This window comes from Falco naumanni, unplaced genomic scaffold (genome assembly GCF_017639655.2).
Source record: "Falco naumanni isolate bFalNau1 unplaced genomic scaffold, bFalNau1.pat scaffold_238_arrow_pat_ctg1, whole genome shotgun sequence".
Lineage (NCBI taxonomy): Eukaryota > Metazoa > Chordata > Aves > Falconiformes > Falconidae > Falco > Falco naumanni.
In genome coordinates this window covers 17277-45132 of record NW_024427404.1, presented here as the reverse complement: position 1 = coordinate 45132, position 27856 = coordinate 17277, and the positions used below count along the sequence as shown (strand labels likewise).

At 54.9% G+C, this 27856-nt stretch overlaps 2 protein-coding genes and 2 long non-coding RNA genes across 4 annotated transcripts in view; all 4 read right to left on the bottom strand.

Annotated features, from left to right (window-relative positions):
* Nucleotides 1-1337: 1337 nt before the first annotated feature.
* On the bottom strand, nucleotides 1338-3350 carry LOC121082066. The gene is made up of 3 exons (XR_005825889.1): nucleotides 3244-3350; nucleotides 1933-2040; nucleotides 1338-1573 (listed from the first exon to the last, which is right to left on the bottom strand). It is a non-coding gene; the product is annotated as an uncharacterized LOC121082066 (long non-coding RNA).
* Nucleotides 3351-3647: 297 nt separating this feature from the next.
* LOC121082062 (zinc finger protein 771-like) lies at nucleotides 3648-10423 on the bottom strand. The gene is given in 8 exon segments (XM_040581407.1): nucleotides 3648-3732; nucleotides 3852-4108; nucleotides 4283-4437; nucleotides 4870-4931; nucleotides 8435-8651; nucleotides 8653-9131; nucleotides 9134-9322; nucleotides 10312-10423. Coding segments are annotated over 6 exon segments (1206 nt in total). The 3' UTR covers nucleotides 3648-3732; nucleotides 3852-4108; nucleotides 4283-4290.
* A 40-nt stretch (nucleotides 10424-10463) lies between these two features.
* Nucleotides 10464-27856, bottom strand: part of LOC121082063 (zinc finger protein 271-like) — a 29652-nt gene continuing 12259 nt past the window's right edge. Inside the window, 10 exon segments of the mRNA XM_040581408.1 lie at nucleotides 10464-10781; nucleotides 12268-15374; nucleotides 15729-15837; nucleotides 17025-17149; nucleotides 17424-17509; nucleotides 17627-17883; nucleotides 18055-18208; nucleotides 18639-18700; nucleotides 22199-22891; nucleotides 22894-22991. Of these exon segments, the coding sequence (XP_040437342.1) occupies nucleotides 14987-15374; nucleotides 15729-15837; nucleotides 17025-17149; nucleotides 17424-17509; nucleotides 17627-17883; nucleotides 18055-18208; nucleotides 18639-18700; nucleotides 22199-22891; nucleotides 22894-22991 (1972 nt within the window). The 3' untranslated portion in view covers nucleotides 10464-10781; nucleotides 12268-14986.
* LOC121082064 lies at nucleotides 23866-26349 on the bottom strand. The gene is made up of 3 exons (XR_005825887.1): nucleotides 26032-26349; nucleotides 24267-24545; nucleotides 23866-24032 (listed from the first exon to the last, which is right to left on the bottom strand). It is a non-coding gene; the product is annotated as an uncharacterized LOC121082064 (long non-coding RNA).

The following is a 27856-nucleotide window of genomic DNA, read 5'->3' as shown; positions in this document are numbered from 1 at the left end:
AGGGGAAATATCAGGCAATGTTGATAGAAGGAAACAGTACTATTTATTATGCACGATGTGATCAGAGAGCAAGAGCAGCAAAGCCATCGAATCAGTCCTGCAAAGCGTTAACGGAGACTAATGAATAGGATCCTTCACTGATTCCGGCCTAAACATTGTCCAGCCCCCCCATCCCCCCCCCCCACCTTTGGCTGGGAGCCCCGTTGCAGCTGAGTGCCAGGAGTCTCTCAGGAATGGTGAAAAAATTCCTGTGCAGAGGTTCTACACCATATGTGAGGGTTCTGCCCCATCTCGCAGCATGCCCACCTCTATAGTCGGTGAAAAACAAAAATAGTTTACACACCTGCTGTATGTAAACATTTAATTTTATGCCAAGTGCAGGTGTGCGCTGTGTCATGATCTGCAAAGTTCACACATGCCAGGACATTGGCCAGGCGCGACAGAGTTACCGCCATGACACAGCTGCACACTGTATTGTCTGGATGTTCCTGCCCCACATCTTGCTTGTTTGGGGGGGCTCAGGACAAACCCCACCTACTCATTAGTTGTCCTTGAGCTCCCTGAGCTCCCAAGTGACGCGAGCCCTGATTAAAAACAAAGGCTTTTTCAGAAGCAGTAATCAATGTAATCAATTTTTAACCGCAGCACCCCAAATTCAAGTGACTCTGGGTGGCGGTGGGGGAAGTGAGGCGGCTCACTGGGGACACGAAGGTCAAAGGGCTCAAAAGCAGCTTTGACCATGCGTAAAAAAAAAAAAAAATAGGTGGACCGTTTTCCCTCAGCCCTTTTCAGGGCACCGTCACCCCCTTGTCCGTGAGCCAGGGGCCTTTCCAGCTTTCCAAGGTCACCCCAAGGGCACTGAGGTCTGTGCTCCTTTCTTATCACAGGAGGTGAACGGTTGTAGCGAACAATGAAAAAACTCAGTGCTATTTCACAGCTTTGCCGTTTGTTTGTCTCTTTCCACAGCTCCCTGCATCCCTGAAGACGGAGAGATTTCTGCCAAAAGAAGAGAGGCTCTTCTCGAACAGTACCGCAAGGTTCTGGAAGCTCTTTGTCCGCATGTAGACCTTTCTGCCACCTCGGTGGGTGCTCTGAGCACCTCCAAACCCCTGATCGCTCCATCCTGGAGACCACCAGTCTGGTCTTCAAACGTGCTGGTGTTGTGTCAGCCCAGACCCTTATTACATATAGGGCATCACGTGGGGAATTGTGAAGTTGTATCCCGCTAAGACTTTATACTGTGGGTCTTTCTAGCCACCGACCAGAACCTTTCAGGTCTTGATTGTAGTAATTGTGCTGCCTCGTCTCTTGTTGGCAGCGGAGTCATGATCTCGTAGTGAAGCTCCTTGGGCATCCAGGCTACCGGGCTCATTGATGAATTTGTTTCAGTGTTGAATTTGCTTCCAACAGGGTATATTTTTTCTCCTTGTCTTTGCTTGTGGCCTCTGCAGTCTTGCTGCTTGTGTTTGGTTCGGCTTTGCTGCTTGGCCTTTGGCTGCAGGTTTGCCTTTGGACAGGCCGCTCACCAGCAACTTTTTTCCAGACACGGCCCCCTGGGATCCCTGGCAGCTGCCTGGAAGGACATAACACAAGGACTTTTGCCCCGAGGCCATGATGGCTTCGGGGCTACATCCTGCCCTGCAAGCCATGTGCCTCTTGGCGCAGCCTCCGGCAGCTCAGGAAGGGAGATGCCCTCCCCAAGCCGGCACCCTCAGCTGACACACAGCTGTCCCCATGTCCCCAGGCCAACACCTGTGCTCTCATGAAGGGGAGGAGGACACCCCCCCCTTTGAAATGGGGGCTCCCCTAGCCCCCATCGCACTGCCCCTGTGCTGCTGTCAGGCAGTGATGAACCCAGTGAGGTTTGGGGCTCTCACCGCGTCGGCAAATAACCCGATGCAAGATGCTCAGTCCTGAGCCCCCCAGACTCACCTAGCCTGGCGCTTCGTCCTCTTATTCATCGCCGCCTTATTGTGGAGTTCCTCCTGTTTGTAGTCACCGAGCTGGAATCAGCAGGCAAAGGCACTTCAGGAAGTCCCGCTGCAAATGGGAAGGAGAAACCTCGTCAAGAAGAGCATCACCGTGATGCTCCCAGTCCCAGGGACATGGAGCGGTGCTCACATCGTCATCCCAAGAACATCCAAGGCAGCCGTTCTGCTCTATCCACTGCCTCCCCAATTACCAGCAAAAATGATATGAATCACTTAGCATAACTTGGCGTTAGCAGCTGGGAAGCCTTGGCTGCAAGCTGTGAAAGCTAAAATCTTTGGATTTACACCCAAGATTTTTCCCCTACTTGACAAAAGGAGGCCTCGAGACAGCTGCTTTTATCAGCATAAGGCTTGAGGAAAGCGGGTGAACCCCTGTCTGCTGTCACGTGGAAAAGGATGATGATTAACCTGTGCTCCATCGCTCTGGGGATTTGCTTATTCCCCTACTATTTTTTCAAGGGTTCTTGGAAATAAAAGGTGTAGAATTAGCAGGGAAATCTGCCTCTCATTCGGGACATGGATTACTCAGTGCTGGCCAGTAAAAACTAAAGATGTGTCCTAGGAGCTGTCTGCTTACATGCTGTACTAGCAGACACCGTGCATCCTCCCGCCAAGTTATGGCTGGCTTGGAAGGAGGTTTACACCGAGAGAAGGACAGGCTCTGATAAATCCCGAGCAAGTCAAAACTACGTGCAATATTCCTCCCCTAGTTTCTAAGAAACGCAAGTCTTCCTTGAAGCGGTATGGGTTATGCCGGCTGTAATAAATTAATCTGTCAAGATCCTGCCTGAGATTCTGTTTGGGGGATCCTAGGGTTGAGCAAAAAGGGAAAATATCTGCATGAGTGCATGTGTGGAGTCGAAGCAGGGTGCCCATTGGATCAGTGGCCCCAGCCATGAAGGGTCTACAAAGTCCCAGGTGGTAGAACTTGACGCCTTGAGCGTGCGCCAAGTTCCCTTTTCCCCCAGCAACCAGCGCTCACCTGGGCTCCTCGGCGAAGGCACTGGTAAAGCTGGGGGTTTGGAAAAAGGGGAGGTGGGTGATGTAGGCAAGCCTCTTTTGGAGAGCGGAATGTTAAGTCATTTCCAAGAATCCGAGCATCCTGGCCCACTCCCAAAGCCAAGCTTGGGAGAAGAGGCCGTGCCAATGTGGCACGAAGCTTTGGTGCAAGCATTTGACCATCATTGCTGTGGATTTTCCTATCGGAAGCCGCTTGCCCCTGCGACGGAAAAGAGCCGGGAACTGCCCTTACCTTTTGTGTGTTGCCTGATGGGTGGCAAATCCTCTTCTTTCTTCCCACATGTCCTCACCAAGGGCACGCCTCAAGACCTTGAGAGGGTGCCTTGAACTGAGATTTGGGCACAAACTCCAGTTCAAACCTGGTGACAAAGAGGTGACAGTGGCATGACCAAAGGCACACCAGCCCCTTTTTTGCTCTGCTCCCAGCCAGAGCTTGGCACCATTGTAAAAGGTGGTTTTTTTCCCCCCCACAAATCATCCATTCCCTATCCCCAGGGAGCATCCCAGGAAATGGGGTCGCCCAGGAAAGGTGTCCTGGTGTCCTCAAATCCTTCCTCCATCCCATCGTTTGCAGGAATGACAACAGGGCAGAGCCACAGCAGGACCCCCGTGGTCACTTGGGGAAAGGACTCCGCTCAGGAAAGATGATGACACGGCTGGTGCGAGTCAGGGAAGAAACAGGTACCATCCGGGACACCACCATGTCCAGCAGCTGGGGAAACTGCAATGGAGGAACACGGAGATGCCAGGACATCCTCGACGTGACCATGACACTCGATCACGGAGGGAGTTCAGGGCGGCATGAGCCGCCCGGAGCCACAGGGAATCCAAAACACTCACTATGAATGCAGCCATTCTGAGGTTTGTCTTCCCGGATATCTCTTCCAGGAAATCATAGTAGAATCTCATTTGCACCATCCTGTCTTCAATGAGGAGCACCCCAACATCTCTCAGGACAAGTGCAATGCTCTTCCCCTTCGCCAGGCAGTGAGACAGGAGGGACATGGTGCCTAGGATGCATCCCTCCACTTTGCACCGGGACACGTGGGCATCCGTGGCCACCTTGGCATATTTCACAGGCGCCAACACCTTATTGTCTGGAAAAACCACACGAGAGGGATGAAGGCGCTCACACCTGCAGCCCTCCCCGAGGGATTCTTACTGCGCGTGTCCTGTTTGCGGACCAGCTTCGCAGAGGGGCCAGTTTGCTTTTCGCAAAGGGATGTGATAACTCCCATCTTCACCCACACACCATGCAGTTGTTGTCCTACCAGACAGGTCATCCCTCGTTGTCCGTGAGGTTGTGGATGTCTCTGAGGATCCTGGACAGGCGAAAGACAGGCTTCTGGATAGTGACGATCTCTGTCCCAACCTGCTTCTGTGCGGGGACCACGTCAAAGGAGCCGAGGGTGGGAATTCGTACCCCCTGGAGCAGAGAAGAAGGGCATGAAGGGTGAAGAGGGGAAGAGCTGGGGGATGGCTCCACCCAGGGATGGTACCTCGGACCCTGCCACCTCCCGCTCTTTGGAGGCATCAGCTGGGACAGTGGGGAGAGCTTTGGGGAGGAGATGCCGAGTCCCTCTCCTTCCTTTTCCTCCTTGGAAAAAGCAGGACTTGGGGGCAGAAGCCACTCAAGGGCATCCAGGGTTCTCCAACAACGGATCAGCCTTGCAGTAGAAGACTACCTAGCAGAGGTGCCACCACCCTTGCCCGAGCCCTGTTTTGTCTCTCAGTGGGGATTTGGTGGGGAGTTCCCTGCTTTTTGAGGAGGGAAGGAGCAACTGCAGCCCAAGCTCCATGGCCACGGGATCCCCCCAGCTTCTCTAGGGGGATGAGGAAGATGCGGGTGTCACTCTACCTTGTGTAGCAAGAGCTGTTGTTGGATGTAGCTGGCCACTGCGTCCCAGATGGCTGTTCGCTCTGGAAAGCAAAGGAAAACCAGGTCACACTCTGTGTCTGCTGGCTCTGCCTGCGTCCCACCCCCACAACGCCACAACTCTCAGTCCTGACAACACTCCTGTAGTGGCTGTGGGTGCTTGTACCTCTGAGGGTGATGCTGGGCATCATGAAGATGGGCTTCATCCCATCCCAGAAGTCCATCTTGTTTTGCCTTATGCTAGCGGGTCACTGCTTTGTGGCAACAGCCGTGTAGGAAGCTCTTCCCTGTGTTCACCCCAGAGATGCTCCTCCAGAGTGTGGGAACAACCACCCTACGCCCCCTTTTGTACCCCTGCGTGGCCTGTGTCACAGACCGTGCACATGCCTGCACAGAAACGCTTGCCGAGGGAAACCATCCCGTGGGTATCAAATACAGAAACAGCACTGAAAACCTTGACTTCTGAGAGAGTCACTGCAGCCTTCTCCCAGGTCATTAGACAGCATGCTTGTGGTTGGGATCACCACTGCGTGTGCGTCACTTGCTTTCATGTCCATCTTTGTTACCCAAAGATCGGTCGAGTGAACTTTCCAAGACTCGTTTTGAAGTTTAGAAAGCAGGCATTCTTTTATTACGGTGCCGGGAGCATGGGGGATCTCTCCTTCTAACATGCTCACCTTGTCCTGACATACATGTCCCTTACATTCTGTGTAATCATAACTATGCACTACCTTTCCCCAAAATCCCATACATATTTGATTATTTCCCAGAATCCACTTACATTAGTCCCTCCTTCTTTTTTACATGCATAGTTTTCTTCTGATTTGAGTCGGAGGGCTGCTTTTGCAACCACCAAGTCCTTGCTGGCTCCTGAACACTTCATGACCTGATCAACCTGGTCCTTTTACAAAGTCTCTTGGCAAAACCTGCTAGGTCTCCATGACATTCAATCAGTTCTTTCTCTCATCCTAGATATTCCTTGCAAGTTGGATCATAAATCTCATCCTTTGCAACATGAGGTCTTCTCAATCACAAGCTCATCATTATACTAATAAAGCGACTTCTGGGTTACAATCTCATAATTATACTAAGGCTACACATACGTGAAGGTGATACATTACACTTCTGGTATGACAGGTATCACCTTCATCTCTCGCCTGGCACTTGCTACCTCCAGTCTGCAGTATGCATAAAAGCGATTCCGTTTACCAGGAGCTTAGCACTGTGTGAACCCGCTGCATGAAGTCCTGTATTTAGAGAAATGGCTATTAATAATAAAAAGGCTATTAATAATAAATATCTGCAGGGGTCCCTGACCCACATACACGCTTGTGTTTTCTGAACAGTGACGATACATTAAACCTGCAAACTAAGGACTGCGACACCTCTCTTCCTGCCCCTTTTCCTTTGCTCTCAGTCTGGTGTGGGAGCACTTTTCATCAGAGCAGGCACACCACAGACAGCCTCACAGAGGGGAAGGATGGGGAGGGGATAAGGGAAGAGGGGGAAAGGAACTACACAAGGAAGCACCTTTGCCGTCCATTGTCAAAGCCTCCCTGGCTCTTCTGCAGGCCCCCCCCAGATCTTTCCTGCAGCCCCTCCCAGAGCCAACCCAGTCCCCCCCTGCACCCCTCTCCTGGTCCCGGTACCATCTATGTGCCCCCCTGCACCCCCATCCAAGTCCCAATCCATTCCTGTCTCCCCCTGCACCCCCAGTCCTGTCCCACTACCGTCCCTATCCCCCTCTGCACCCCTAGCCCAGGCCCATCCCCAGCCCAGGCCCATCCCCTCTGCATCCCCATCCAAGTCCCAGTCTCACCCTGGTCCCCTCCTGCATCCCAGTCTCATCCCTGTCCGTCATACTCACCCTGTCCCACCCCTGTCCCCTACCACCTCCCCATCCCAGTCCCAGTCTCATCCCAGTACCCTCCTACATCCCAGTCTCATTCCTGTTGCACACCCCTCCCCCTGCCCCCAACCCATCACTGTTCCCTCCTGCATCCCCATCCCATCCCCATCTTCTCCTGCATCCTGGTCCTCATCCCATCCCCACCCCTCCTGCATCCCCACCCCATCCCTGTCCCCTCCTGCACTCCTGCATCCTGGTCCCAATCCCATCCCTGCCCCATCCCCATTCCTCCTGCATCCCAATCCCCCCCATTCCCGGCCAGTCCCTGCACCCCAATCCCAGTCCCAATCCCATCCCAGTCTCGTCCTGCACCCCAGTCCCAATCCCAGTGCCATCGCCATCCCCATCCCTGTGCCATTCCCACCCCACTCCTGCAGCCCCATCCCACTCCCTGTCCCCTTCTGCATCCCCATCCCAGTCCTAGTCCCATCCCTGTCCCCTCCTGCACATCCTTGCTGGTCCCAATGCCATCCCTGCCCCACCCAGGCCCCTGCGGCCCTCTGGTCCTCCACCCCCGCCCCAGCCCCAGCCCTGTCCCCTGCAGCACCCCTATCCTATCCCAGTCTCCCAGTCCCTCCTGCCTAACAGTGCCATCCCAGTACTGCCCCGCACAGCACCCCCATCCCAGTCCCCTCCTGCATTTCCATTCTGGTTCCAGTCCCATCAGCTCCTGCACACCCATCGCAGTCCCAGTCTCATGCTAGTCCCCTCCTGCATTCCAGTCCCATCCTGGTCCCAGCTCCACCCCAGTTCCCAACATATCCCTCTCCCCTCCTGCACCCCCATCCCAGTCCCACCCCTAGCACCCTCACCACCTCCATACCATCCCAGTCTCCTGGTCCCTCCTGCATCCCACTCCCGTCCCAGTACCCCAGCCTGTCCCCATCCCTGTCTCCCCCCTTGCCGGGCCAGTCCCAGCCCCCTCGGGGGAGACAGTGAGAGGGGAGCACCCTGTTCTCCCCTTCCCCTTTCAGTGGCAGTCCCACTGGCTACAGCCAGCGCCAGCTCCACATCCTCAGGGATTTATCCGGCATGGGGGGCACCCTGCTAGCCCACCTCCCATCCTGTGTGGGGCCCAGGCCTCCAGGAACACCGGGGGTGCTGGGTGCACTCTCTGGGGCAACCAGGGGACCCCAGCACACCCCGCCAGTGTCCCTGCCAGGTCAAAGGAGCCGCACATCCCCCAGATTCATACCTGTGTTGTGCAACAGCCACTTTTTGGGATGACCCCCCTGCCTCGTTCCTGTGTGTCCCCCCCGCAGAATGATGGCTGACACCCCCTCACCACAGTGCCTGGCGGGGTGGGGGGGTGGGGGGGATGGTGGGCCACAGCCACTGCTCGGCAAAGGCCCCAGGGGCAACGCTTCACCCCGCATCACACCCCAACTCCAGGCATACCGGTGGTCTCTGCTGCAGATTTTATTTAAAAAAAATGGTGGGGAGGGGGCTGATGGTGGGGGGGGGGGCTGGGGGGGTACAACCACCACTCAGCAAAGCCCCTGGGGGGTGACACCCCCGCCAACTCCAGGCACTTTGGTGGCCTCTGCCGCAGATTTAATTAAGAGAAACAGTGGGGAGGGGGCTGGTGGTAGCAGGGGCGAAGGGGGTGGCAGGGCACGGGGCATCAGAGGGACTTGCCGTGCTGCAGCTGCCAGTGGGTGATGACGTTGGAGCTCTGGCTGAAGCTCTTGCCGCAGTCGGGGCAGATGTAGGGGCGCTCGCCAGTGTGGACACGCTTGTGTTTGGTGAGCGCTGAGCTGGTGGTGAAGCTCTTGCTGCACTCGCGGCAGCTGTAGGGCCGCTCGCCACTGTGCACCCGCTGGTGGGTGCTGAGGTGGGTGAGCTGGCTGTACCCCCCGCCCACACTCCCCGCAGCGATACGGTTTCTCTGCTAAGTGTGTCCGCCGGTGCCGGAGGAGGTAGGAATTGGTGGAAAAGCTCTTCCCGCAGTCGGGGCAAGCGAAGGATTTGTCGGCACAGTGGGTGCGTTGGTGCTTGGCCAGCAGCGAGCTGTCGGCAAAGGCTTTGCCGCATGCCGGGCAGGGGTAGGGCCGCTCGCCCGTGTGAGCGCGCCGGTGGATGGTGAGTGCTGAACAGCCCCGAAAACTCTCGCTGCAGTCGGGGCAGTGGTAAGGGCGCTCGCCGGTGTGAAGGCGCTGGTGGCGGGTGAGGTTGGAGCTGCTGCCAAAACGCCGCCCACACTCAGGGCACGGGTACGGCCGCTCACCTGTGTGCGTCCGCCGGTGCTTCACCAGGTCCGAGTTGACATTGAAGCTGCGGCCGCAGTCGCGGCAGGGGTAGGGCCGCTCACCGGTGTGAAGCCGTTGGTGGGTGAGAGGTGGGAGCTCTGCCCGAAGCGGCGCCCGCACTCAGGGCAGGCATAGGGCCGCTGGCCCTGGTGGCCACGGCAGTGGGTCAGCAGGTAGGAGCGGAGCCGGAAGCTCTTGCCGCACATCTCACAGGCATTGGTGCCACTACTGTGCCCCGGTTCATGCTCCTGATCCTCAACCTCCCGCCCGTCACCTGCTGGGGGACATGGTGCTCAGGAGGGGAGGTGGGTGCCAATCCCCCCAGCTCGCGGGGATGAGTGTGGAGCCCACTCCCATCCTGGTACCTGCCGCAGCATCTCCTTGGCTTGCTTCTGCTGCGGGGCCACAGGTGCCAGGGTCCATGCAGGGACCCTTTGTCCCCTGGGGAGAGAAATTGCTGGCAGGGGGGGGGCACTAGGCAGCAGAGCTGGGGTCTGCTGGCAGCGCAAGGCGGGTGACAGGCAACGTGTTACCCCTAAAGCCTAACAGGGCCAGCAGGGGGCTGGGGGGGAGCGCACACACACACACACACAGAGCAGCCCAACGACCCCAACAGCCTCAGCACCCTCCATGGAGGGGGGCCTCCACCCATCAAGGCACAAGGTGGTGTCTGTGCCTACCCCAAGGGTCCCCCAGGCCCACCCGGATGGGTGGGTGGCACAGGAATGGGCTGTCCCCCCTACCTCCTTACCCCACCCCACCCCAGGACCCCCCGCCAAGATCCAAGCACCTCACACCCCCCATCCCACAGCACCATGGCCACCCCTGGCCACCTCCCTCCAGCACAGCGCCCACAGCAAGGGGCTGCCGGCACCCGGGGGCTCCCTGCATGCTCCCCCATGACACCCTCCTCTCCCAGGACTCTTTTTGCTCTGCAGCTGCCCCAAACCCTCTCCAGATTCCCCAAGGCGGGGGGGGCTGCACTCTGCCCCGAGCACCCCAACCTCCCCCCAGGCCACTTTGTTTCCCCGCTGGGGTGTGAGTCACAGCGCTTGATGCGGCTGCCACGCGTCTTTTTTATTTTTTTAGTAATTTTTTCACCCCCCCCCTCGCACTTTCCACCCTTTGGGACACATTTATTATCTGTTATGGGGGTTGCAGGGAGAAACCACGGTGCCTGGGATCTGCCAGGGGTGATTTCCAGGGAATAACTCGCCCCGCGGCTGGGAATAAAGCAGAGAAGGACTTTTATGGGATTGAACCTACCCCGTGGCACGCACGGTCCTGATGGATGCAACCAGCAACAGCAGCGCATTTTCTTTTTCAGACAGAAAATTTTTGGTGGTACCACATTTAACAAACCACCTTCCCTCGTCATTTTGTAGAATCCTCAATTATTTATCTCTTTAAAAAACAGGTTTGTGTTCCACGCAGCCAAATTAAGTTTAATTACGGACCTGGAGAGGTTGTGGGTGCGACACTGCAGCGAAGGAGCGCGTCGGTGTCTCTGGTAGCTGGCTCCACGTCTGTTTGGTGCTGCCGTCTTACCTGCTGCACCCACAATCCTTCGTTCCTTCCTTCCTCGGGGAATTTGGATTCCCAGAAAATAAAAAACACAGGCTGGCGTGGTCAAAGTGCGAAATCCTGTAGAGAACGAGACGCGCTGCGGTGCTTCTCCGACCTCTGGGCACACTGCATTTTTCCTGGGAATTCCGACGTCCCTGCTCTTTATTTATCTATATAATAGAGATACATACTGTAAATTTTAATTTTTACTCTTTGTTATTCACTTTAAAACACCTAGGATATACACTTAAATAACAGAAGAGTCTTTAGGGGTAAGCAGTAGCCAGACTCAAGGCACCACACAAAACTTTACAGGCAGCGACTCCTCACAATTTATATTATTTTACATTATTTTAGGTTATAAAATCACCGGTGGCAAAACATAAATAATAAAGGGCTAATCAGGATTAACATCGATAGAGAAACAACTCTAGTTAGTATTAAAAAAAAAACAAATCACAGGCGTTAGTTAATCCCACTCAGTGGTAAAGCGACGATTACAACACCAAGGGTACGAACCAACAAAGGAAATTTAGGGATGAGTCACAACAAAATTTCATTGTTGCCACGACTCAACAAACTGGGGGGGGACAGGGACGGTGACGACAGTAATTAGTCCTTAATTAGCATTTGGAATTCTAGATAAATTCCAAAAAATTAGCAATCCTTTTTTCAAGACAGAAAACTAGCGGAGAGTCTAATTCGAAATATAGCCGCTGTGTTATATATAACTGCGGGTGTTAATGACTCCCAAGGAAAGTACAAGGTGATTATTTGCTCCTGAAGTAAATAATTTCCCAACAAAAATAAGAAAGTTTTAGATTTTAAAATGAAAATAAAGATTTGGGAAGTGAAGTCGGTGTGCTTAATAACGACAATTCTAGCGCAGCTCTAAGTTCACTGCAGCTCCTGCTTGTAACCCAGATATTAATCGAAGCTTTAGATTTTTAAATAAAAAGAAATAAAACCGAGTAATTCAATAACGGACACAGTCAAATATTAAGAAAATGGTGGCAACGGTTCTCAACCAGAGTTAATAATATTAAGATTTAGATCGAAAATAAAATTAGAAAGCAAAGAGAACGTCGTGACCAGCCCAATTTAAATGCACGTGTTTTGGGGGGATGGAAATAACCCCCCAACCAAGCACGAATTACTTCTGAGGGGAGCGAAAGTAAAGCCGATGCAAATTACATCAGCATACGCTGCAGTTTAATCGAATTTTTATCAACGTTTAGATGCTTATTGGGAGTCATTCACGTCCCCGGCACGTTTACCAGCCACAGTGTTTGACCGTAGGCTGCAGCCCAGACGAGACACGAATAAACAGCGAAATAATGACGATGAGTGAGGATCGGCCTTCCCTGGGCGCCGGCCTCCCTCCCTCCCGTCCTTCCTTTTCCGAGGACACGCCACCGCACTCATCAGGGAAACGCAGATATAAACCGGTACCTATGTGCACCCACACATCTACATAGGGAAGAGAGGAAGGCCAGGATGGAACTGAGGCGAAAAATAAAAAAAAAAGCGAAAGAATAAAGAAAAAGAGAAGCTAAAGACACACACAAAAAAATCGAAACGAAGAAAGAAAGCGCAAAAGGAAGAAGAAAAAGAAAGAAGGGCATTAAGAGACGAGGAGGGGGCGCACCCACCTACCTTTGGCCTCGGTCCCGCTCAGAGCGTCGTCGCCGCCGCCTCCTCCTCATCCTCCCCCTCCTCCTCCCCCCCGCTCCCGACCGCCAGTAACAGCCCCAGGGCCTCCCCGCCGCCGCCTGCCACGGTCCCGCTACCCGGCCCGGCCCGGCCCGGCCCCGCCCGGAGAGGGGGGGGGGAGGTTCCCGGGGGATCTTGTCACCCGCAGCGGCCTCTCGGGCACGGAGCGAGGCCGAGGTCGAGGCCAAGACCGAGGCCGGCTGCCGCAGCCGCCACGAGCGACACCGGCGCCCCCCGCGACAGCGGGCGTGCCGCTCTATGCGCCGGAAGTCCTGCAGCGCACCGGAAGCTCCCCTCAGTCCTCCGGAGCGCACCCTCGATGGGCCGGAAGTCCGCCAAGCACCCGGCCGCGCCCCTCAGTCCTCAGGGAGTTGCGCTCCCTGAAGGAAAGCTGCTCCAAACCAGCAGCAAAGGGCCCGAAATGAACCGCAGCGATAAATACAAGTGACAAAATGACAGGAGCGCTGCAGGGACGCCTCTCCCGCCACAACCACCTGAGCACAAGGGCCGCCATGGCTGCTGGAGGTGACGCGGCGTGCCCAGGGGGAGAAAGAACCTGTTTGATACCAAAAAATCAGAGATCAATCTCTTTAATACTCGGGTGTTGAGTGTTCGAAAGCAGGCGGTCTTTATTTCCAGCCCTGGATGCACGGGGGATAAGTCGTGCCCAGCGCGCATGCTGACTTTGTGCACTCTTTATTTTAATGTGGGCCAAAGGCTCACATGCTGGGCCAAACCCCCTCTCTTTTTGTTACCAAAGCCTCTTTTAGGGCCCAGAGTTTCATTTTTAGCCTTGAAACCCTCACCTGTAGGGCACAAAGCCGCTTGGGTGCTCAAACCCCCGTTGTTACGGGTGTAACCCCTCTTCTAGGGCCCAAAGCTTTGTTTTTAGGGTTCAAATCTTTGATTGTCGAGGCAAAAGACTCTCTCACGGTCCGTCCCCTCGTTTTTACGGTCAGCGAGTCACGTGCCCAGCTCCCTGCCTGCTGCCCCCCTCGTGCCTGCATGTCCCGGTGTGAAGAACAGCCCAGTACTGGGAAATTCCTGCATTTGCTGCCATGGTGACCCGGCCGATTGCGCTCTGACTCCATCTTTATCCCTGTGCTGTACTCCAGCGATAAACAGGAGATCCTTGATGCTGTCCACGGGGGAGGTCTGTCATCACCCCCCCCGAGCCGTACCATGCTGGGGCCGCCTCAAGCTCTTGCAGGAGGATCAGGGTGATGGGCTTGGGGAGCAGGAGGGTGCTGGGCCAGTTCCCGAAGCTCTTGGCTCATCTGGCCCAACGAGGGCACAGCCTCGGCTCTGCTCACTGCAGCACTCACCGTCCTCCCTCCACAACACAGATGCGAGGAGACCCGTACCCCTGCGCAGGCAGAACCCCTGGGCCCACAACTTGCCCTTTTTCCGACTGACTGAATACTCAGCCAAAATGAATTCCAAATCCAATGTAAGAATAAATGCAGGTTATGTTATTATATTCCTATTATATTACAATATAAAAAGGGGAAATATCAGGCAATGTGATAGAAGGAAACAGTACTATTTATTATGCACGATGTGATCAGAGAGCAAGAGCAGCAAAGCATCGAATCAGTCCTGCAAAGCGTTAACGAGACTAAGAATAGGATCCTTCACTGATTCCGGCCTAAACATTGTCCAGCCCCCCCCCCCCCCCCACCTTTGGCTGGGAGCCCCGTTGCAGCTGGTGCCAGGAGTCTCTCAGGAATGGTGAAAAAATTCCTGTGCAGCGCGTCTACCCATATGTGAGGGTTCTGCCCCATCTCGCAGCATGCCCACCTCTATAGTCGGTGAAAAACAAAAATAGTTTACACACCTGCTGTATGTAAACATTTAATTTTATGCCAAGTGCAGGTGTGCGCTGTGTCATGATCTGCAAAGTTCACACATGCCAGGACATTGGCCAGGCGCGACAGAGTTACCGCCATGACACAGCTGCACACTGTATTGTCTGGATGTTCCTGCCCACATCTTGCTTGTTTGGGGGGGCTCAGGACAAACCCCACCTACTCATTAGTTGTCCTTGAGCTCCCTGAGCTCCCAAGTGACGCGAGCCCTGATTAAAAACAAAGGCTTTTTCAGAAGCAGTAATCAATGTAATCAATTTTAACCGCAGCACCCCAAATTCAAGTGACTCTGGGTGGCGGTGGGGAAGTGAGGGGCTCACTGGGGACACGAAGGTCAAAGGGCTCAAAAGCAGCTTTGACCATGCGTAAAAAAAAAAAAATAGGTGACCGTTTTCCTCAGCCCTTTTCAGGGCACCGTCACCCCCTTGTCCGTGAGCCAGGGGCTTTCCAGCTTTCAAGGTCACCCCAAGGGCACTGAGGTCTGTTGCTCCTTTCTTATCACAGAGGTGAACGGTTGTAGCGAACAATGAAAAAACTCAGTGCTATTTCACAGCTTTGCCGTTTTGTTTGTCTCTTTTCACAGCTCCCTGCATCCTGAAGACGGAGAGATTTCTGCAAAAGAAGAGAGGCTCTTCTCGAACAGTACCGCAAGGTTCTGGAAGCTCTTTGTCCGCATGTAGACCTTTCTGCCACCTCGGTGGGTGCTCTGAGCACCTCCAAACCCTGATCGCTCCATCCTGGAGACCACCAGTCTGGTCTTCAAACGCGTGGTGTTGTGTCAGCCCAGACCCTTATTACATATAGGGCATCACGTGGGGAATTGTGAAGTTGTATCCCGCTAAGACTTTATACTGTGGGTCTTTCAGCACCGACCAGAACCTTTCAGGTCTTGATTGTAGTAATTGTGCTGCCTCGTCTCTTGTTGGCAGCGGAGTCATGATCTCGTAGGTGAGCTCCTTGGGCATCCAGGCTTCCGGGCTCATTGATGAATTTGTTTCAGTGTTGAATTTGCTTCCAACAGGGTATATTTTTTCTCCTTGTCTTTGCTTGTGCCTCTGCAGTCTTGCTGCTTGTGTTTGGTTCGGCTTTGCTGCTTGGCCTTTGGCTGCAGGTTTGCCTTTGGACTGGCCGCTCACCAGCAACTTTTTTCCAGACACGGCCCCTGGGATCCCTGGCAGCTGCCTGGAAGGACATAACACAAGGACTTTGCCCGAGGCCATGATGGCTTCGGGGCTACATCCTGCCCTGCAAGCCATGTGCCTCTTGGCGCAGCCTCCGGCAGCTCAGGAAGGGAGATGCCCTCCCCAAGCCGGCACCCTCAGCTGACACACAGCTGTCCCCATGTCCCCAGGCCACACCTGTGCTCTCATGAAGGGGAGGAGGACACCCCCCCCCTTTGAAATGGGGGCTCCCCTAGCCCCATCGCACTGCCCTGTGCTGCTGTCAGGCAGTGATGAACCCAGTGAGGGTTTGGGGCTCTCACCGCGTCGGCAAATAACCCGATGCAGATGCTCAGTCCTGAGCCCCCAGACTCACCTAGCCTGGCGCTTCGTCCTCTTATTCATCGCCGCCTTATTGTGGAGTTCCTCCTGTTTGTTAGTCACCGAGCTGGAATCAGCAGGCAAAGGCACTTCAGGAAGTCCCGCTGCAAATGGGAAGGAGAAACCTCGTCAAGAAGAGCATCACCGTGATGCTCCCAGTCCCAGGGACATGGAGCGGTGCTCACATCTCATCCCAGAACATCCAAGGCAGCCGTTCTGCTCTATCCACTGCCTCCCCAATACCAGCAAAAATGATATGAATCACTTAGCATAACTTGGCGTTAGCAGCTGGGAAGCCTTGGCTGCAAGCTGTGAAAGCTAAAATCTTTGGATTTACACCAAGATTTTTCCCTACTTGGACAAAAGGAGGCCTCGAGACAGCTGCTTTTATCAGCATAAGGCTTGAGGAAAGCGGGTGAACCCCTGTCTGCTGTCACGTGGAAAGGATGATGATTAACCTGTGCTCCATCGCTCTGGGGATTTGCTTATTCCCCTACTATTTTTTCAAGGGTTCTTGGAAATAAAAGGTGTAGAATTAGCAGGGAAATCTGCTCTCATTCGGGACATGGATTACTCAGTGCTGGCCAGTAAAACTAAAGATGTGTCCTAGGAGCTGTCTGCTTACATGCTGTACTAGCAGACACCGTGCATCTCCCGCCAAGTTATGGCTGGCTTGGAAGGAGGTTTACACCGAGAGAAGGACAGGCTCTGATAAATCCCGAGCAAGTCAAAACTACGTGCAATATTCCTCCCCTAGTTTCTAAGAAACGCAAGTCTTCCTTGAAGCGGTATGGGTTATGCCGGCTGTAATAAATTAATCTGTCAAGATCCTGCCTGAGATTCTGTTTGGGGGATCCTAGGGTTGAGCAAAAAGGGAAAATATCTGCATGAGTGCATGTGTGGAGTCGAAGCAGGGTGCCCATTGGATCAGTGGCCCGCCATGAAGGGTCTACAAAGTCCCAGGTGGTAGAACTTGACGCCTTGAGCGTGCGCCAAGTTCCTTTTCCCCAGCAACCAGCGCTCACTGGGCTCCTCGGCGAAGGCACTGGTAAAGCTGGGGTTTGGAAAAAGGGGAGGTGGGTGATGTAGGCAAGCCTCTTTTGGAGAGGGAATGTTAAGTCATTTCCAAGAATCCGAGCATCCTGGCCCACTCCCAAAGCCAAGCTTGGGAGAAGAGGCCGTGCCAATGTGGCACGAAGCTTTGGTGCAAGCATTTGACCATCATTGCTGTGGATTTTCCTATCGGAAGCCGCTTGCCCCTGCGACGGAAAAGAGCCGGGAACTGCCTTACCTTTTGTGTGTTGCCTGATGGGTGGCAAATCCTCTTCTTTCTTCCACATGTCCTCACCAAGGGCACGCCTCAAGACCTTGAGAGGGTGCCTGAACTGAGATTTGGGCACAAACTCCAGTTCAAACCTGGTGACAAAGAGGTGACAGTGGCATGACCAAAGGCACCACCAGCCCTTTTTGCTCTGCTCCCAGCCAGAGCTTGGCACCATTGTAAAAGGTGGTTTTTTTCCCCCCACAAATCATCCATTCCCCTATCCCCAGGGAGCATCCCAGGAAATGGGGTCGCCCAGGAAAGGTGTCCTGGTGTCCTCAAATCCTTCCTCCATCCCATCGTTTGCAGGAATGACAACAGGGCAGAGCCACAGCAGGACCCCCGTGGTCACTTGGGGAAAGGACTCGCTCAGGAAAGATGATGACACGGCTGGTGCGAGTCAGGGAAGAAACAGGTACCATCCGGGACACCACCATGTCCAGCAGCTGGGGAAACTGCAATGGAGGAACACGGAGATGCCAGGACATCCTCGACGTGACCATGACACTCGATCACGGAGGAGTTCAGGGCGGCATGAGCCGCCGGAGCCACAGGGAATCCAAAACACTCACTATGAATGCAGCCATTCTGAGGTTTGTCTTCCCGGATATCTCTTCCAGGAAATCATAGTAGAATCTCATTTGCACCATCCTGTCTTCAATGAGGAGCACCCCAACATCTCTCAGGACAAGTGCAATGCTCTTCCCCTTCGCCAGGCAGTGAGACAGGAGGGACATGGTGCCTAGGATGCATCCCTCCACTTTGCACCGGGACACGTGGGCATCCGTGGCCACCTTGGCATATTTCACAGGCGCCAACACCTTATTGTCTGGAAAAACCACACGAGAGGGATGAAGGCGCTCACCCTGCAGCCCTCCCCGAGGGATTCTTACTGCGCGTGTCCTGTTTGCGGACCAGCTTCGCAGAGGGGCCAGTTTGCTTTTCGCAAAGGGATGTGATAACTCCCATCTTCACCCACACCATGCAGTTGTTGTCCTACCAGACAGGTCATCCTCGTTGTCCGTGAGGTTGTGGATGTCTCTGAGGATCCTGGACAGGCGAAAGACAGGCTTCTGGATAGTGACGATCTCTGTCCCAACCTGCTTCTGTGCGGGGACCACGTCAAAGGAGCCGAGGGTGGGAATTCGTACCCCCTGGAGCAGAGAAGAAGGGCATGAAGGGTGAAGAGGGAAGAGCTGGGGGATGGCTCCACCCAGGGATGGTACCTCGGACCCTGCCACCTCCCGCTCTTTGGAGGCATCAGCTGGGACAGTGGGGAGAGCTTTGGGGAGGAGATGCCGAGTCCTCTCCTTCCTTTTCCTCCTTGGAAAAAGCAGGACTTGGGGGCAGAAGCCACTCAAGGGCATCCAGGGTTCTCCAACAACGGATCAGCCTTGCAGTAGAAGACTACCTAGCAGAGGTGCCACCACCCTTGCCCGAGCCCTGTTTTGTCTCTCAGTGGGGATTTGGTGGGGAGTTCCCTGCTTTTTGAGGAGGGAAGGAGCAACTGCAGCCCAAGCTCCATGGCCACGGGATCCCCCCAGCTTCTCTAGGGGGATGAGGAAGATGCGGGTGTCACTCTACCTTGTGTAGCAAGAGCTGTTGTTGGACGTAGCTGGCCACTGCGTCCCAGATGGCTGTTTGCTCTGGAAAGCAAAGGAAAACCAGGTCACACTCTGTGTCTGCTGGCTCTGCCTGCGTCCCACCCCCACAACGCCACAACTCTCAGTCCTGACAACACTCCTGTAGTGGCTGTGGGTGCTTGTACCTCTGAGGGTGATGCTGGGCATCGTGAAGATGGGCTTCATCCCATCCCAGAAGTCCATCTTGTTTTGCCTTATGCTAGCGGGTCACTGCTTTGTGGCAACAGCCGTGTAGGAAGCTCTTCCCTGTGTTCACCCCAGAGATGCTCCTCCAGAGTGTGGGAACAACCACCCTACGCCCCCTTTTGTACCCCTGCGTGGCCTGTGTCACAGACCGTGCACATGCCTGCACAGAAACGCTTGCCGAGGGAAACCATCCCGTGGGTATCAAATACAGAAACAGCACTGAAAACCTTGACTTCTGAGAGAGTCACTGCAGCCTTCTCCCAGGTCATTAGACAGCATGCTTGTGGTTGGGATCACCACTGCGTGTGCGTCACTTGCTTTCATGTCCATCTTTGTTACCCAAAGATCGGTCGAGTGAACTTTCCAAGACTCGTTTTGAAGTTTAGAAAGCAGGCATTCTTTTATTACGGTGCCGGGAGCATGGGGGATCTCTCCTTCTAACATGCTCACCTTGTCCTGACATACATGTCCCTTACATTCTGTGTAATCATAACTATGCACTACCTTTCCCCAAAATCCCATACATATTTGATTATTTCCCAGAATCCACTTACATTAGTCCCTCCTTCTTTTTTACATGCATAGTTTTCTTCTGATTTGAGTCGGAGGGCTGCTTTTGCAACCACCAAGTCCTTGCTGGCTCCTGAACACTTCATGACCTGATCAACCTGGTCCTTTTACAAAGTCTCTTGGCAAAACCTGCTAGGTCTCCATGACATTCAATCAGTTCTTTCTCTCATCCTAGATATTCCTTGCAAGTTGGATCATAAATCTCATCCTTTGCAACATGAGGTCTTCTCAATCACAAGCTCATCATTATACTAATAAAGCGACTTCTGGGTTACAATCTCATAATTATACTAAGGCTACACATACGTGAAGGTGATACATTACACTTCTGGTATGACAGGTATCACCTTCATCTCTCGCCTGGCACTTGCTACCTCCAGTCTGCAGTATGCATAAAAGCGATTCCGTTTACCAGGAGCTTAGCACTGTGTGAACCCGCTGCATGAAGTCCTGTATTTAGAGAAATGGCTATTAATAATAAAAAGGCTATTAATAATAAATATCTGCAGGGGTCCCTGACCCACATACACGCTTGTGTTTTCTGAACAGTGACGATACATTAAACCTGCAAACTAAGGACTGCGACACCTCTCTTCCTGCCCCTTTTCCTTTGCTCTCAGTCTGGTGTGGGAGCACTTTTCATCAGAGCAGGCACACCACAGACAGCCTCACAGAGGGGAAGGATGGGGAGGGGATAAGGGAAGAGGGGGAAAGGAACTACACAAGGAAGCACCTTTGCCATCCATTGTCAAAGCCTCCCTGGCTCTTCTGCAGGCCCCCCCCAGATCTTTCCTGCAGCCCCTCCCAGAGCCAACCCAGTCCCCCCCCTGCACCCCTCTCCTGGTCCCGGTACCATCTATGTGCCCCCCTGCACCCCCATCCAAGTCCCAATCCATTCCTGTCTCCCCCTGCACCCCCAGTCCTGTCCCACTACCGTCCCTATCCCCCTCTGCACCCCTAGCCCAGGCCCATCCCCTCTGCATCCCCATCCAAGTCCCAGTCTCACCCTGGTCCCCTCCTGCATCCCAGTCTCATCCCTGTCCGTCATACTCACCCTGTCCCATCCCTGTCCCCTACCACCCCCCCATCCCAGTCCCAGTCTCATCCCAGTACCCTCCTACATCCCAGTCTCATTCCTGTTGCACACCCCTCCCCCTGCCCCCAACCCATCACTGTTCCCTCCTGCATCCCCATCCCATCCCCATCTTCTCCTGCATCCTGGTCCTCATCCCATCTCCACCCCTCCTGCATCCCCACCCCATCCCTGTCCCCTCCTGCACTCCCATCCTGGTCCCAATCCCATCCCTGCCCCATCCCCATTCCTCCTGCATCCCAATCCCCCCCATTCCCGGCCAGTCCCTGCACCCCAATCCCAGTCCCAATCCCATCCCAGTCTCGTCCTGCACCCCAGTCCCAATCCCAGTGCCATCGCCATCCCCATCCCTGTGCCATTCCCACCCACTCCTGCAGCCCCATCCCACTCCCTGTCCCCTTCTGCATCCCCATCCCAGTCCTAGTCCCATCCCTGTCCCCTCCTGCACATCCTTGCTGGTCCCAATGCCATCCCTGCCCCACCCCTGGCCCCTGCTGCATCCCAGTCCCTTCCTGGTTCCTCCTCCACCCCCGCCCCAGCCCCAGCCCTGTCCCCTGCAGCACCCCTATCCTATCCCAGTCTCCCAGTCCCTCCTGCCTAACAGTGCCATCCCAGTACTGCCCCGCACAGCACCCCCATCCCAGTCCCCTCCTGCATTTCCATTCTGGTTCCAGTCCCATCAGCTCCTGCACACCCATCGCAGTCCCAGTCTCATGCTAGTCCCCTCCTGCATTCCAGTCCCATCCTGGTCCCAGCTCCACCCCAGTTCCCAACATATCCCTCTCCCCTCCTGCACCCCCATCCCAGTCCCACCCCTAGCACCCTCACCACCTCCATACCATCCCAGTCTCCTGGTCCCTCCTGCATCCCACTCCCGTCCCAGTACCCCAGCCTGTCCCCATCCCTGTCTCCCCCCTTGCCGGGCCAGTCCCAGCCCCCTCGGGGTGACAGTGAGAGGGGAGCACCCTGTTCTCCCCTTCCCCTTTCAGTGGCAGTCCCACTGGCTACAGCCAGCGCCAGCTCCACATCCTCAGGGATTTATCCGGCATGGGGGGCACCCTGCTAGCCCACCTCCCATCCTGTGTGGGGCCCAGGCCTCCAGGAACACCGGGGGTGCTGGGTGCACTCTCTGGGGCAACCAGGGGACCCCAGCACACCCCGCCAGTGTCCCTGCCAGGTCAAAGGAGCCGCACATCCCCCAGATTCATACCTGTGTTGTGCAACAGCCACTTTTTGGGATGACCCCCCTGCCTCGTTCCTGTGTGTCCCCCCCGCAGAATGATGGCTGACACCCCCTCACCACAGTGCCTGGCGGGGTGGGGGGGTGGGGGGGATGGTGGGCCACAGCCACTGCTCGGCAAAGGCCCCAGGGGCAACGCTTCACCCCACATCACACCCCAACTCCAGGCATACCGGTGGTCTCTGCTGCAGATTTTATTTAAAAAAAATGGTGGGGAGGGGGCTGATGGGGGGGGGGGGGGGGGGGGGGTACAACCACCACTCAGCAAAGCCCCTGGGGGGTGACACCCCCGCCAACTCCAGGCACTTTGGTGGCCTCTGCCGCAGATTTAATTAAGAGAAACAGTGGGGAGGGGGCTGGTGGTAGCAGGGGCGAAGGGGGTGGCAGGGCACGGGGCATCAGAGGGACTTGCCGTGCTGCAGCTGCCAGTGGGTGATGACGTTGGAGCTCTGGCTGAAGCTCTTGCCGCAGTCGGGGCAGATGTAGGGGCGCTCGCCAGTGTGGACACGCTTGTGTTTGGTGAGCGCTGAGCTGGTGGTGAAGCTCTTGCTGCACTCGCGGCAGCTGTAGGGCCGCTCGCCACTGTGCACCCGCTGGTGGGTGCTGAGGTGGGTGAGCTGGCTGTACCCCCGCCCACACTCCCCGCAGCGATACGGTTTCTCTGCTAAGTGTGTCCGCCGGTGCCGGAGGAGGTAGGAATTGGTGGAAAAGCTCTTCCCGCAGTCGGGGCAAGCGAAGGATTTGTCGGCACAGTGGGTGCGTTGGTGCTTGGCCAGCAGCGAGCTGTCGGCAAAGGCTTTGCCGCATGCCGGGCAGGGGTAGGGCCGCTCGCCCGTGTGAGCGCGCCGGTGGATGGTGAGTGCTGAACAGCCCCGAAAACTCTCGCTGCAGTCGGGGCAGTGGTAAGGGCGCTCGCCGGTGTGAAGGCGCTGGTGGCGGGTGAGGTTGGAGCTGCTGCCAAAACGCCGCCCACACTCAGGGCACGGGTACGGCCGCTCACCTGTGTGCGTCCGCCGGTGCTTCACCAGGTCCGAGTTGACATTGAAGCTGCGGCCGCAGTCGCGGCAGGGGTAGGGCCGCTCACCGGTGTGAAGCCGTTGGTGGGTGAGAGGTGGGAGCTCTGCCCGAAGCGGCGCCCGCACTCAGGGCAGGCATAGGGCCGCTGGCCCTGGTGGCCACGGCAGTGGGTCAGCAGGTAGGAGCGGAGCCGGAAGCTCTTGCCGCACATCTCACAGGCATTGGTGCCACTACTGTGCCCCGGTTCATGCTCCTGATCCTCAACCTCCCGCCCGTCACCTGCTGGGGGACATGGTGCTCAGGAGGGGAGGTGGGTGCCAATCCCCCCAGCTCGCGGGGATGAGTGTGGAGCCCACTCCCATCCTGGTACCTGCCGCAGCATCTCCTTGGCTTGCTTCTGCTGCGGGGCCACAGGTGCCAGGGTCCATGCAGGGACCCTTTGTCCCCTGGGGAGAGAAATTGCTGGCGGGGGGGGGGCACTAGGCAGCAGAGCTGGGGTCTGCTGGCAGCGCAAGGCGGGTGACAGGCAACGTGTTACCCCTAAAGCCTAACAGGGCCAGCAGGGGGCTGGGGGGGGAGCGCACACACACACACACACAGAGCAGCCCAACGACCCCAACAGCCTCAGCACCCTCCATGGAGGGGGGCCTCCACCCATCAAGGCACAAGGTGGTGTCTGTGCCTACCCCAAGGGTCCCCCAGGCCCACCCGGATGGGTGGGTGGCACAGGAATGGGCTGTCCCCCCTACCTCCTTACCCCACCCCACCCCAGGACCCCCCGCCAAGATCCAAGCACCTCACACCCCCCATCCCACAGCACCATGGCCACCCCTGGCCACCTCCCTCCAGCACAGCGCCCACAGCAAGGGGCTGCCGGCACCCGGGGGCTCCCTGCATGCTCCCCCATGACACCCTCCTCTCCCAGGACTCTTTTTGCTCTGCAGCTGCCCCAAACCCTCTCCAGATTCCCCAAGGCGGGGGGGGCTGCACTCTGCCCCGAGCACCCCAACCTCCCCCCAGGCCACTTTGTTTCTCCGCTGGGGTGTGAGTCACAGCGCTTGATGCGGCTGCCACGCGTCTTTTTTATTTTTTTAGTAATTTTTTCACCCCCCCCCTCGCACTTTCCACCCTTTGGGACACATTTATTATCTGTTATGGGGGTTGCAGGGAGAAACCACGGTGCCTGGGATCTGCCAGGGGTGATTTCCAGGGAATAACTCGCCCCGCGGCTGGGAATAAAGCAGAGAAGGACTTTTATGGGATTGAACCTACCCCGTGGCACGCACGGTCCTGATGGATGCAACCAGCAACAGCAGCGCATTTTCTTTTTCAGACAGAAAATTTTTGGTGGTACCACATTTAACAAACCACCTTCCCTCGTCATTTTGTAGAATCCTCAATTATTTATCTCTTTAAAAAACAGGTTTGTGTTCCACGCAGCCAAATTAAGTTTAATTACGGACCTGGAGAGGTTGTGGGTGCGACACTGCAGCGAAGGAGCGCGTCGGTGTCTCTGGTAGCTGGCTCCACGTCTGTTTGGTGCTGCCGTCTTACCTGCTGCACCCACAATCCTTCGTTCCTTCCTTCCTCGGGGAATTTGGATTCCCAGAAAATAAAAAACACAGGCTGGCGTGGTCAAAGTGCGAAATCCTGTAGAGAACGAGACGCGCTGCGGTGCTTCTCCGACCTCTGGGCACACTGCATTTTTCCTGGGAATTCCGACGTCCCTGCTCTTTATTTATCTATATAATAGAGATACATACTGTAAATTTTAATTTTTACTCTTTGTTATTCACTTTAAAACACCTAGGATATACACTTAAATAACAGAAGAGTCTTTAGGGGTAAGCAGTAGCCAGACTCAAGGCACCACACAAAACTTTACAGGCAGCGACTCCTCACAATTTATATTATTTTACATTATTTTAGGTTATAAAATCACCGGTGGCAAAACATAAATAATAAAGGGCTAATCAGGATTAACATCGATAGAGAAACAACTCTAGTTAGTATTAAAAAAAAAACAAATCACAGGCGTTAGTTAATCCCACTCAGTGGTAAAGCGACAATTACAACACCAAGGGTACGAACCAACAAAGGAAATTTAGGGATGAGTCACAACAAAATTTCATTGTTGCCACGACTCAACAAACTGGGGGGGGACAGGGACGGTGACGACAGTAATTAGTCCTTAATTAGCATTTGGAATTCTAGATAAATTCCAAAAAATTAGCAATCCTTTTTTCAAGACAGAAAACTAGCGGAGAGTCTAATTCGAAATATAGCCGCTGTGTTATATATAACTGCGGGTGTTAATGACTCCCAAGGAAAGTACAAGGTGATTATTTGCTCCTGAAGTAAATAATTTCCCAACAAAAATAAGAAAGTTTTAGATTTTAAAATGAAAATAAAGATTTGGGAAGTGAAGTCGGTGTGCTTAATAACGACAATTCTAGCGCAGCTCTAAGTTCACTGCAGCTCCTGCTTGTAACCCAGATATTAATCGAAGCTTTAGATTTTTAAATAAAAAGAAATAAAACCGAGTAATTCAATAACGGACACAGTCAAATATTAAGAAAATGGTGGCAACGGTTCTCAACCAGAGTTAATAATATTAAGATTTAGATCGAAAATAAAATTAGAAAGCAAAGAGAACGTCGTGACCAGCCCAATTTAAATGCACGTGTTTTGGGGGGATGGAAATAACCCCCCAACCAAGCACGAATTACTTCTGAGGGGAGCGAAAGTAAAGCCGATGCAAATTACATCAGCATACGCTGCAGTTTAATCGAATTTTTATCAACGTTTAGATGCTTATTGGGAGTCATTCACGTCCCCGGCACGTTTACCAGCCACAGTGTTTGACCGTAGGCTGCAGCCCAGACGAGACACGAATAAACAGCGAAATAATGACGATGAGTGAGGATCGGCCTTCCCTGGGCGCCGGCCTCCCTCCCTCCCGTCCTTCCTTTTCCGAGGACACGCCACCGCACTCATCAGGGAAACGCAGATATAAACCGGTACCTATGTGCACCCACACATCTACATAGGGAAGAGAGGAAGGCCAGGATGGAACTGAGGCGAAAAATAAAAAAAAAAGCGAAAGAATAAAGAAAAAGAGAAGCTAAAGACACACACAAAAAAATCGAAACGAAGAAAGAAAGCGCAAAAGGAAGAAGAAAAAGAAAGAAGGGCATTAAGAGACGAGGAGGGGGCGCACCCACCTACCTTTGGCCTCGGTCCCGCTCAGAGCGTCGTCGCCGCCGCCTCCTCCTCATCCTCCCCCTCCTCCTCCCCCCGCTCCCGACCGCCAGTAACAGCCCCAGGGCCTCCCCGCCGCCGCCTGCCACGGTCCCGCTACCCGGCCCGGCCCGGCCCCGCCCGGAGAGGGGGGGGGGGAGGTTCCCGGGGGATCTTGTCACCCGCAGCGGCCTCTCGGGCACGGAGCGAGGCCGAGGTCGAGGCCAAGACCGAGGCCGGCTGCCGCAGCCGCCACGAGCGACACCGGCGCCCCCCGCGACAGCGGGCGTGCCGCTCTATGCGCCGGAAGTCCTGCAGCGCACCGGAAGCTCCCCTCAGTCCTCCGGAGCGCACCCTCGATGGGCCGGAAGTCCGCCAAGCACCCGGCCGCGCCCCTCAGTCCTCAGGGAGTTGCGCTCCCTGAAGGAAAGCTGCTCCAAACCAGCAGCAAAGGGCCCGAAATGAACCGCAGCGATAAATACAAGTGACAAAATGACAGGAGCGCTGCAGGGACGCCTCTCCCGCCACAACCACCTGAGCACAAGGGCCGCCATGGCTGCTGGAGGTGACGCGGCGTGCCCAGGGGGAGAAATAACCTGTTTGATACCAAAAAATCAGAGATCAATCTCTTTAATACTCGGGTGTTGAGTGTTCGAAAGCAGGCGGTCTTTATTTCCAGCCCTGGATGCACGGGGGATAAGTCGTGCCCAGCGCGCATGCTGACTTTGTGCACTCTTTATTTTAATGTGGGCCAAAGGCTCACATGCTGGGCCAAACCCCCTCTCTTTTTGTTACCAAAGCCTCTTTTAGGGCCCAGAGTTTCATTTTTAGCCTTGAAACCCTCACCTGTAGGGCACAAAGCCGCTTGGGTGCTCAAACCCCCGTTGTTACGGGTGTAACCCCTCTTCTAGGGCCCAAAGCTTTGTTTTTAGGGTTCAAATCTTTGATTGTCGAGGCAAAAGACTCTCTCACGGTCCGTCCCCTCGTTTTTACGGTCAGCGAGTCACGTGCCCAGCTCCCTGCCTGCTGCCCCCCTCGTGCCTGCATGTCCCGGTGTGAAGAACAGCCCAGTACTGGGAAATTCCTGCATTTGCTGCCATGGTGACCCGGCCGATTGCGCTCTGACTCCATCTTTATCCCTGTGCTGTACTCCAGCGATAAACAGGAGATCCTTGATGCTGTCCACGGGGGAGGTCTGTCATCACCCCCCCCGAGCCGTACCATGCTGGGGCCGCCTCAAGCTCTTGCAGGAGGATCAGGGTGATGGGCTTGGGGAGCAGGAGGGTGCTGGGCCAGTTCCCGAAGCTCTTGGCTCATCTGGCCCAACGAGGGCACAGCCTCGGCTCTGCTCACTGCAGCACTCACCGTCCTCCCTCCACAACACAGATGCGAGGAGACCCGTACCCCTGCGCAGGCAGAACCCCTGGGCCCACAACTTGCCCTTTTTCCGACTGACTGAATACTCAGCCAAAATGAATTCCAAATCCAATGTAAGAATAAATGCAGGTTATGTTATTATATTCCTATTATATTACAATATAAAAAGGGGAAATATCAGGCAATGTGATAGAAGGAAACAGTACTATTTATTATGCACGATGTGATCAGAGAGCAAGAGCAGCAAAGCATCGAATCAGTCCTGCAAAGCGTTAACGAGACTAAGAATAGGATCCTTCACTGATTCCGGCCTAAACATTGTCCAGCCCCCCCCCACCACCACCTTTGGCTGGGAGCCCCGTTGCAGCTGGTGCCAGGAGTCTCTCAGGAATGGTGAAAAAATTCCTGTGCAGTGTGTCTACCCATATGTGAGGGT